This window comes from Oncorhynchus mykiss, chromosome 8 (genome assembly GCF_013265735.2).
Source record: "Oncorhynchus mykiss isolate Arlee chromosome 8, USDA_OmykA_1.1, whole genome shotgun sequence".
NCBI lineage: Eukaryota > Metazoa > Chordata > Actinopteri > Salmoniformes > Salmonidae > Oncorhynchus > Oncorhynchus mykiss.
The window spans coordinates 49,553,489-49,565,360 of record NC_048572.1 but is presented as its reverse complement, the minus strand read 5'-3'; the positions used below and the strand labels follow the sequence as shown (position 1 = coordinate 49,565,360).

Sequence of the window (11,872 nt, the reverse complement as noted above, 5' to 3'; positions counted from 1 at the left end):
GTAAAGCTCTTAGAGACTTACCCAAGAAGGCTCACAGCTGTAGTCACTGCCAAATGTGTTTCTAACATACACCGAGTGTACAAATTATTAAGGACACCTTCCTAATATTTAGTTGTCCCACAACATGAACAATGTCAATTCGTCGGGGCATGGACTCTACAAGGTGTCGAAAGCGTTCCACAGGGATGCTGGCCAATGTTGGCTCAAATGCTTCCAACAGTTGTGTCAAGTTAGCTGGATGTCCTTTGGGTGGTGGACCATTCTTGGTACGCACGGGAAACTGTTGAGTGTGAAAACCCAGCAGTGGTGCAGTTCTTGACACAAACCAGTGTGCCTGGCACCTACTACCATACACCGTTCAACGGAAATTCAATATTTTGTCTTGACCATTCACCCTCTGAATAGCACACATGCTTAAAAATCCTTCTTTAACCGGTCTCCTCCACTTCATCTACACTGACTGAGGTGGATTTAACAACTGACATCAATAAGAATCATATCTTTCACCTGGATTCACCTGGTCAGGCTGTAATGGAAAGAGCCGGTGTCCTTAATGTTTTGTATACTCAATGTATATATTGACTGAATACATTTTCAAGGAATATATTTTAGTTATTTCATTTCTATCAATCTTAAAAAAATATATATTCTTCCACTTGACATTTTACTATTTAGTGTAGATTGTTGACAAAAAAATGACAATTAAAAACATTTTAATCCCACTTTGTCACACAAAATGTGAAGAAAACCAAGGAGTATGAATACTTTTGCAAGACATTGTAATAAACTTTGCCTCTAAAATAACATTATTACGTCCTGAAAGGTATGGCTTTCAACCTCCATTGTATCACACTCTTAACGCTTCCAACTCAACATTATTTCAAAAGGAGTTCAATATTCTTGCCTAAAGCATTCTGTAAAAACGGTTAATTCTCACCAAAGATGGAGATACTGCATTGTTGAAGCGATTGAGTCGATTGTCTACAGATGCATTTGACCGTTTTCCTTCTAGGCCTACACGTCAGCAAATTAGTATGACGGTCCTTGCTTACACTGTGAGATTCTGAGCTACTGTGCTTAAAACCATTCAAAGTGAGGAAATGTAAAAAAAAAACAGATTCACAGATCTACTCAAGTAATGCTAGAGAGACAGCTGTGATCAGATGTGAATAGAGAGTACACAGCAGTAGTGGGGAGTGAACCAGGATATGAGGAGTTGTAGGGTCTCTTAGGTTTAACTGTTAGAATTGTTTAGACCTAGAAACCAGATAACTTTAAGGTATTTCATAGTAAATAGATGGACTAATCTGATCCAAAAACAGAGGATCCAATGGCCTGTCGCAGCTTAATTTGCCAACGTTGAGTATGAAGTGAATAAAAGCATAATTTCAAAGCACAGCAGCACTCCCTTCCATCTATATATACACACACACAGCATTGACATATTTGATAACATAAATACATAGAGTAAGTGTTCAGACTGACCAAAGTGCTAAGACACATTTGAATTGTGGCTCAAGTCCAAAAGAGTCCCTACTCCGGGTACATGTACATTCCCAAAAGGCCACCTTTGAAACGGCAACTAGCACACACGGCTCAGACAAACCTGGGAATATTGGTAAACCTGGGAAAAGTTGTTGGACTATTTAGGGGGAATCAGATTCCTTATTACAAATACATGATTGACAGTCTCAGGTAGAGACAATTCTGAGGAGCCAGGGCATGGACTCACTGGACTTGGACTTACTAGCCATAAAACATTCAACACATACACATGTGCACACACACACACACACGACAGGGTACATTGAAAAAGAGGTCATATGACAATGGGATACATTCAAACTAAAAACTAAATGTGTAAATCTGGCAATTTTTAGGCTTTACAGTGTTTGTTTACATTTAGTTTGTTTACAAACATTGGCTTAATACAAGCTTATATTTTGGGTTCTGATGGGGTACGACAGTTGAACTAAACACATGAGGCATTTATAAGTTATATTCTTCAAGAATCAAATAGGAACATATTATTAATTTATAAATCCAAAAATGGATGCAGCAACTGCTGACTGCCCCTACCAATTTGAAGGGAAATCCCACAATCCTCCTTTTTTAGCGACAATAAGGATCCTAACAACTATCCAGACATTAACAGGAAGATAAGACTGTGTGTAGTTTGTGTACATATTTGACATAAAAAAATGATCCTATCTTGAAACCTTGATTTTCATATATTTACGTTCCAACACCTTCCAAAAAGCCAGTCCCAACAGTTCCTACGCTTCCCTACCCTAAATCCACAGCCATATTTTGTCTCCACTCCCCACCCCATCCCGATCTCCCCAAATAAACAGAGTGACGCCTCCACCCTTGAGGTCTCATCTGATCTCTAGGGCCTTGCCCTCCAGTACCATCTTGATCTCTTTGGCATCCAGCGTCTCGTACTGCAGCAGGGCGGTGGCCAGGTTCTTGTGCTCCTTGGCGTGAGACTTGAGGAGCGCCCTGGCCCGCTCGTACGAATCCTGGAGGATCACACAAACCACCAGAAAAGTCAGGAAATGATTTTGACACAGCTAGGGGCATTGTCTCACATCAGCTGTCTGCACTGATCTGTCTGATAGTTCGCAAACACTCATGGGACAGCTAAAAATACATATGACCACAATATGCTGCCCTAACATTCGAAAATGTTACCAAGGTGACATCGTCCACTGAACCCCCTTTCATCCTCAAATGAGTCAGAGTAAAAAAAAAATATATATATAAACCTGTATCTAATATTTAAGCGCTAAGGCATAAGAGGCCGTGCTATGTGATTAATACAGTCACAGGTAAATGGCGCCCGACACGAAACGAAAAGCCAGTCAACCCATTTACCTGTGACTGTATTCATCTGTGACTGTATGCACGCGATCTTGCATGCCTTGTAGGTTTTATAAAACAGTTAACATATTAAACTAACAACGAATTACATATTGATTTTGATTCTTCCACCAATATCATTCTACCACCAGTCTGGTCAAATATCGGTTTGTTGTTTTGGGCATGTTGCCACAGATGCAACCAGTCGTTAATTCTGTTGTTATGCAAAAGGTCAGTTCGTCCGTTCTAACAAAAATGTTTGCTATGCAGGCTGACTAACGTGCTTGTCACTTGCTAGCTAGCCAACTTCAGCTAACAGTCACGTCAAACATAGCACATGGAATAACAGTAAACTAGCCACATTTTAGTTTGCTTTCTATTGGCATTTACTTGGATATACAAATGATAATGACACTGATGAGTGATTTTGCCTGGCTCAGAAAGTGAATTTCTCATCTGGACACCGTCCATTCTATAGGGTACAGGAGAGATGGCATTCCAAAAGTTTAAAAAAAATGAATCTGATGTCAGACAGGCATATTAACCCCTGCTGTTAAAGCCAACCAGTCAGCAAGCTCTGTCAGGAGGAATGGGCCAAAATTCACCCAACTTATTGTGGGAAGCTTGTGGAAGGCTACCCAAAACGTGTGACCCAAGTTCAACAATTTAAAGGCAATGCTACCAAATACTAATCGAGTGCATGTAAACTTCTGACCCACTGGGAATGTGATGAAAGAAATAAAAGCTGAAATAAAATCACTCTACTATTATTCTGACATTTCACATTCTTAAAATAAAGTGGTGATCCTAAATGACCTAAGACAGGGAATTTTTATTAGGATTAAATGTCAGGAATTGTGAAAAACTGAGTTTAAATGTATTTGGCTAAGGTGTATGTAAACTTCCGACTTCAAATGTATGTTATGTTAGCTGTGATTAGGGCGCCGAGTTCTTCAGCACAGCTGACTGCTCTAGCTGCAACGTTATTGCGCTGGCCAAATGTTACAAAGTACTAGCGAGGCACAGTGCCAGCTGTCATAGTCCAATACATACTGATTTATGAGAAAAGACCCATAACTTTATCAACAACCTGTCAAACTGGCTACCGTAAAGGCCATTCAAACAAGCTAGCACTAGGATGCTAGCTGGAGCACCTTTGCTCATCTGATCGAGCATGGTTTGCTGTAATAGCCAGTGCGTCATAGCTACGGAGAGCAGAATGATTTTCAGAATTAGGAACTAGTGTTAAGCGGGTAAGCAACATCTCAATTTTTAGAGATGAGTTCCACTATAGATGGTTCATGGAAACTGCGTGTCCTGTTAGAATGATGCCAACTGACAGAAGATAATGGACAAGGGGTTGAATTAATTTCTGTAAATCAAATGTTATTTGTCACTTGCGCCAAATACAACAAGTGCAAATACAACAACCTTACCGTGAAATGATTACTTACAAGCCCTTTACCCTCAATGCAGTTTTAAGAAAAATAAGAGTTAAGAAAATATTTGCTAAATAAACTACAGTAAAATAAAAGAGTTACACAATAAAATAACTATAATGAGGCTATATACTTGGGGTACAAGTACCGTCAATATGCGGGGGTACAGGTTAGTCGAGGTAATTGAGGTATGTACATGTAGGTAGGGGTAAAGTGACTATGCATAGATAATAAACAGCGAGTAGCAGCATCGTAAAAAGAGGGGGGGGGGTCAATGAAAATAGTCCGGGTAGCCATTTGATTAACTGTTCAGCAGTCTTATGGCTTGGGGGAAGAAGCTGTTAAGGACCTAGACTTGACGCTCCAGTAGCACTTGCTGTGGGGTAGCAGAGAAAACAGTCTATGACTACGGTGGCTGGAGTCTTTGACAATTTTTAGGGCCTTCCTCTGACACCGCCTGGTATAGAGGTCCTGGACAGTAGGAAGCTTGGCCCCAGTGATGTACTGGGCCGTACGCACTACCTTCTGTAGCGCCTTGCGGTCAGATGCCGAGCAGTTGCCATACCAGGCGGTGATGCAACCACAAGCCAAAGAGCACCAAATCAGGGCCTTGGAAGGACGATGTATGTGGAAACTTACCTTTAAAAGTATCCTGACTTCATGTTCGATGGCAGCCTGTGTCTCCGGGCTTTGTTTCGTTTGGTCGGCATAGGTCATGACACCCAGCTACAACACAGGTGAGAGAGAGTGTGAGTGAGTGAGTGAGTGAGAAAGATATGCTGGCCTCCTGGGTGCTAGCTGTGCCACCAGAGACTCTGGGTTCGCGCCCAGGCTCTGTCGCAGCCGGCCGCGACCGGGAGGTCCGTGGGGCGACGCACAATTGGCCTAGCATCATCCGGGTTAGGGAGGGTTTGGCCGGTAGGAAAATCCTTGTCTCATCGCACACCAGCGACTCCTGTGGCGGGCCGTGCACCAAGGTAGCCAGGTGCACTGTGTTTCCTCCGACACATTGGTGTGGCTGGCTTCCGGATTGGAGGCGCTGTGTTAAGAAGCAGTGCGGCTTGGTTGGGTTGTGTTTCGGAGGACGCATGGCTTTCTCCCGAGCCCGTTTGGGAGTTGTAGCGATGAGACAAGATAGTAATTCCTAACAATTGGATACCATGAAATTGGGGAGAAAAGGGGGTAAAAAAATAAAAAATGTAAATTAAAAAGAGAAAGATATACTGTCACAATATATACAGTGCATTCGGAAAGTATTCAGACCCCTTGACTTTTTCCACATTAATCAAATAGTCCCCCCCCCCTCCCCCATCAACCTACACCCCATAACGACAAAGCAAGAACAGGTTTAGACATTTTTGCAAATGTATAAATTTAAAATGAAAAAACAGAAATATCACATACATAAGTATTCAGACCCTTTACTCAGTACTTTGTTGAAGCACCTTTTGCAGCGATTACGGCCTCAAATCTTCTTGGGTATGGTGCAACAAGCTTGGCACATCTGTATTGTCTTGTCTGTGTGCTCTCCCCCAATTGCTCAGTTTGGCCAGGAGGCCAGCTCTAGGAACCGTCTTGGTGGTTATAAACGTATTCCATTTAAGAATGATGGAGGCCACTGTGTTCTTGGGCACCTTCAATGCTGCAGACATGTTTTATGTACCCTTCCCCAGATCTGTGCCTAGACACAATTCTGTCTCGGGAGCTACGGATAATTCCTTCGACCTCGTGGCTTGGTTTTTGATCTGACATGAACTGTCAACTGGGGGACCTTATACAGACTGGTGTGTGCCTTTCCAAATCATGTCCAATCAATTGAATTTACCACAGGTGGACTCCAATGAAGTTGTAAAAACATCTCAAGGATGATTAATGGAAACCGGATGCACCTGATCTCAATTTTGAGTCTCATAGCAAAGGGTCTGAATACTTATGTAAATAAGGTATTTTTAAATTTGTATTTTTTTCTAAAAACCTGTTTTCACTTTGTCATTATTGGTTATTGTGTGTAGATTGATAAGGACATTCCATAACATGTGGAAAAGGGGAAGGGGTCTGAATACTTTCCGAATGCACTGTATGTAGTGCTGCAACATAGGGTGGTTACCATTTATGCCAATGAAGCTCATTGAATTGAGAAACAGAGATAGATCTTTATGAAGGTTCCACACTAAGTAGTAAGTATTACCGGGCATACAACACAAACAGCAGACCTTTGCTCATGCAGTATAAGATATTAATAAATTTCCTCTTACCCTCTCACACATTCCAAATCTGGTCACCATCATTCTTGCAATTTTGGTGGCAGCATCAAAGTCACTTGATGCCCCTAAAAAAAACAAGATGAACATGTATTTCATATATTTTGTTTAGTCTTGGACTCTTGGAAGATTATTAACGGGATAAAAGATACCAATGGCTCAGTGAGTCAGAGCATGGTGCTGGCAACAGTAAGGACCTGGGTTCGAATCCTGCATGGGTCACATATACTGAAAACATATGTGTCACTGTCAATGTTCCACAATTCTGTAAGTCACTTTGGATAAAAGTGTAAAATAAATAACATTGGATATATAACATTGATGACCATATCATCAATCACTAAAACTTGAATGTTATTTATTTTACATTTGGATGCCAGGATTACCCCTACCCTACTGAGGTTACATTTGCAAAACCCTTGGATAACATAGAGATTCTGGGAACATCCGTAGGTGGGGGGAAATGAACTATACTCTGGTAATCCGAACAATTGAACATATGCGGTGGTACTTAATGAATATGATATCAGTTCGGTTGTCATCTGAGACATTCTCATCAATGATAAGATGACAAACTCCACAGTGGAAATTCTACACATCAGAGTTATCTGATTCACATGGAATTGTTGTTCAATTTAAATGTTTGAATATGAAGTGATTTGTGATGGGATGAAATGTGATTTTAGCTTCTAAAATGGGAGATGTGGGTTTTCATAAGATAGGGCTGCTCACTCAGTGGCCCGCCCACGTGAAGAGACAGAGGTTGTAACTATGAAACACCCCTGTTCTCCCTTCCTATTTAAAGCCTTGACGACAATAGAACTTCCTGTTCCGGGGATGTAGGACAGAATGGTTCAGATAATAACTACAGAACGAAGCCAACATCAGCGTGAGTTTTGGTTGCGAATGGTATGAACTTTGAACTCTTATTCACTACAGAAGTGATACCTCCTAGCCGTTGAGTTAGCAACCGCAGCTGCAAACACAGGTTAGAAAGGAACAGACAACGACGTTACTACAACGTATCCAATTGACAACCAGAGACATTCTTCAAAGGACTCGGCTTGGCAACACGGCTTTCCATCTACCACCAACCTACCGAAGCGCAGCTCAGAGTAAATATTTATTGCATTTTCCTTTTCCAAATGGGCGGTAATTTAGAATGCATAAGATACTGTATTTACGATAGCACAGCTTCTTCCCTGTGTTCCTCAGTCTTCCCGCTCCTTCACTCAACCCAGCCCCTTTTCTTTTGCGTAACAAGCTGTCATATCTGTTCCGCCCGCTAGGGACGTTTTCCTTTATGACGTAATTTGTAATCAAGCTATGATTTAATTATGTGTATGTGTAATTCTGTGTGATTAGTTAGGTATTTAGTAAATAAATAATTAAACCCAATTTTGTATTGCTGATTCAAATTGTTAGCCAGGGTTTGTGCAGATAACTAAGAATTTACAACTTTCAGATGAGACTGAATTAAGGTGACGATTAATATTGACTGTTATTGATGTAAACTATTACTAGGTCTTTAAGAGTTTATACGGAAGATAACAGCTCTATAAATATTATTTTGTGGTGCCCGACTCTCTAGGTAATTACATTTACATGATTAGCTCAATCAGGTGATACTAATTACGGAGAAATTATTTTATAGAATAGCATGTCATATCACTTAACCCGGCATAGCACGACACCGGGATGCACCATCCCGTTTTCTGGAAAATTCTTATTGTTCTACAGTACTGTGCTAGGTGTATACTGTAACTGTGTTCTCTAATTGCCCTCCTACTCCAACTCTACATCCCCCTGCATACCAGTGGTAATGAACTCATTGCCAAATATGATTTCCTCTGCCACGCGGCCTCCCATGCTGACATCCATCTGGGCCAGCAGCTGAGCACGCGTCTCGCTCCAGCGGTCATCCTCCGGGAGCATAGACACCTAGGATGGACAGTGGGGGAAGAGGAGTGAGGCCTGGCAGCGAACGGAACCAACCACTTCAATTTGACGATTCTAAAAACATAAAAAACAATGATTTCATTTGCAAGACATAAACCCAGGGGGAATTAAGCATTATTATATTGGCATGCCCAGCAGAACAGATTCCCGAAAAAAACGTGGTTTATTTTGGTGTAAGAAACCAGTAAAAAATTAGTCTAACCATGTTGTGTTCCCTACCCATCTTGTTTCCTATATATTTCAATTTCCCTATTTCCAGTCCTACTTACATGACCCAGGGAAGGACCTCTGGGCATGATGGTGGCCTTATTGATGGGCATGGCGTCCTTGGTGTAGTACGCCACGATAGCGTGGCCAGACTCATGGTACGCTGTGATCTCCTTGTTCTTCTTGTCAATTTCCACACTCCTCCTCTCTGGGCCTGTGGGAGGGAAGAGATGGATAGAGATAAATCACTTGATTTCCTGCTCGAAGCCATTCGGTCCCTGAATGCCAAATAAACCCATAGGAAGGTCCGAGAGGATTGTATAGGTGTATGTAGTCCCATCTCGTTCACTCAACTATTGGAAGTCTGGGCACAATTCAGGTTTGGATTTATATTTTGAATGGGAGTGGTCAGAGTCAGTGGCATCCAGCGTCCACATTTGATTGGCTCTAAGTAGAAATGCTGTTTCCAATTAGGAGCGGCATTTCCTTCTGTTTACTTTTAGTTTTTTTCTTCTTTGGTCCGTGTTTTAATAGGCTATGCGGAATTCATTTTGTATCTTACAGGGTTGTTTCTACATAGAAAAGTATTTGACGGGCCGCCTAAGTGTTTTTTCGGGGGCCTATGTCCAAACAGTAAAAAAATATATAATAATAGTAACAGTAAATGGGATGGAATTTTTTTTCTCTGTGTAAACTTAGGACGACTAAAAGAGATATAAAGTATGTAGATTTTGGACACTTATACAGTGCATTCGGAAAGTATTCAGACCCCTTGACTTCTTCCACATTTTGTTACGTTGCAGCCTTATTCTAAAATACTAAGTACTTTGTTGAAGCACCTTTGGCAGCGGTAACAGCCGAGTCTTCTTGGGTATAATGCTACAAGCTCGGCACACCTGTACTTGGGGAGTTTCTACCATTCTTCTCTGCAGATCCTCGCAAGGTTTGCCAGGTTGGATGGGTAGCGTCGCTGCACAGCTATTTTCAGGTCTCTCCAGAGATGTTTGATCAGGTTCAAGTCCGGGCCCTAGCTGGGCCACTCAAGGATATTCAGAGACTTGTCCCGAAGCCACTCCTGCGTCATCTTGGCTGTGTGCTTAGGTTTGTTGTCCTGTTGGAAGGTGAACCTTTTCCCCAGTCTGAGGTCCTGAGCGCTCTGATGCAGGTTTTCAATAAGGATCTCTCTGTATTTTGCTCCGTTCATCTTTCTCTTGATCCTGACATGTCTCCCAGTCCCTGCTGCTGAAAAACATCTCCACAGCATGATGCTGCCACACCCACGCTTTACCGTAGGGATGGTGCAGGGTTTCCTCCAGACGTGACGCTTGGCATTCAGGCCAAAGAGTTCAAGCTTGGTTTCATCAGACCATGTTTTTCATGGTTACTGAGGAGTGGCTTCCGTCTGGCCTCTCCACCATAAAGGCATGATTGGTGGAGTGCTGCAGAGATGGTTGTCCTTCTGGAAGATTCTCCCTCCTCCACAGAGGAACTCTGGTGCTCTGTCAGAGTGACCATCGGGTTCTTCGTCACCTCCCTGACCAAGGCCCTTCTCCCTCAATTTCTCAGTTTGGCTGGGCGGACAGCTTTAGGAAGAGTCTTGGTGGTTCCAAACTTCTTTCATTTAAGAATGATGGAGGCCACTGTGTTATTGGATCTTCAATGCTGCAGACATGTTTTATGTACCCTTCCCCAGATCTGTGCCTCGACACAATTCTGTCTCGGGGGGCTACGGATAATTCCTTCGATCTCATGGCTTGGTTTTTGTTCTGACATGCACTGTCAACTGTGGCACCTTATATAGACAGGTGTGTGCCTTTCCAAATCAAGTGGTAGAAACATCAAGGATGAGCAATGGAAACAGGATGCATCTGAGCTCAATTTCGAGTCTGATAGCAAAGGGTCTGAATACTTATGTAAATAAGGTATTTCTGATGATGTGGCAAAATGGCTTAAGGACAACAAAGTCAAGGTATTGGAGTGGCCATCACAAAGCCCCGACCTCAATCCTATAGAAAATGTGTGGACAGAACTGAAAAAGTGTGTGCGAGCAAGGAGGCCTCAAACCTGACTCAGTTACACCAGCTCTGTTAGGAGGAATGGGACAAAATTCACCCAACTTATTGTGGAAGGCTACTCGAAACATTTGACCCAAGTTAAAGAATTTAAAGGCAATGCTACCAAATACTAATTGAGTGCATGTAAACTTGTTACCCACTGGGAATGTGATGAAAGAAATAATAGCTGAAATAAATTATTCTCTCTACTATTATTCTGACATTTCACCTTCTTAAAATAAACTGGTGATCCTAACTGACCTAAAACAAGGACTTTTTACTTGGATTAAATGTCAGGAATTGTAAAAAACTGAGTTTAAATGTATTTGGCTAAGGTGTATGTAAACTTCCAACTTCAACTGTATAGTCTTGTGACTGTGCATAGAGTCTGTGCAAGATAGGGTCAACGTAAATAGTCAGTGTAACCATTTAATTAACTATTTAGCAGTCTTTTGGCATGGAGTTAGATGCCGTTTCAGAGCCTGCTGGTCCGAGAACCGATGATCCGGTACCATTTGCCGGACAGTAGCAGAGTGAGTCTATGGCTTGGGTGGTTGAAGACTTTTGAAAACAACTTCAGACCTTCCTCTGAGAAGCTTGGGTTTCCGAGGCCAACAGGCTGACTACACCGCTCGTGTCACGTGCGCGAGCTTTGCAAAATAAATGTAGAAATCTATGTTATTCCATTATTGCACCCACACTGCTCGAGTGCGCCAACGAGCGTCTGCGTTGCCAAGGGAAAAAATAGAAGTCAGTTCTATTTCTGACGCGGATCGCGCTACAAGTCCTGCCTCTCCCATCTCCTCATTGATTATACCAAGGTGGGTGACTGAAAGACGAACGAGGTCGGTGGCGGTAATGCACCTCATTTATGAAATTTGCCAATCGCAATATAAAGTCAAGAGAAGAAAAAGCCTAGAAGGAGGAGAGATGTCTAGAAATTATTTGGTTGACTGTTTTATGTGTGGATTAATTATCGGAGTAGAGGACCTTGTGCATTTAGGTAAAATAACAACTCAATGTTTATATCTCAGGACAAATTAGCAAGCAACAGCAAGCTAGCTAAAGAGGACAAATTAGCTAGCAAGTG

General features: G+C 42.0%; 1 protein-coding gene across 6 annotated transcripts in view; it reads right to left on the bottom strand.

The window, feature by feature from the left end:
• Positions 1-576: 576 nt before the first annotated feature.
• Positions 577-11,872, bottom strand: part of LOC110530001 (ATP-dependent zinc metalloprotease YME1L1) — a 58,001-nt gene continuing 46,705 nt past the window's right edge. For 5 of the 6 annotated variants that reach the window (XM_036985537.1, XM_036985538.1, XM_021612746.2 and 2 more), the window contains 5 exons: positions 8,791-8,942; positions 8,377-8,503; positions 6,557-6,630; positions 4,941-5,027; positions 577-2,522 (listed from right to left, as the gene is read on the bottom strand). In XM_036985537.1, coding sequence (XP_036841432.1) covers positions 2,379-2,522; positions 4,941-5,027; positions 6,557-6,630; positions 8,377-8,503; positions 8,791-8,942 — 584 coding nt within the window. In that variant the 3' untranslated portion in view covers positions 577-2,378. Of the gene's footprint in view, positions 2,523-4,940; positions 5,028-6,556; positions 6,631-8,376; positions 8,576-8,790; positions 8,943-11,872 lie in introns of those variants that run through there. The other variant, XM_036985539.1, reaches the window with a different exon arrangement.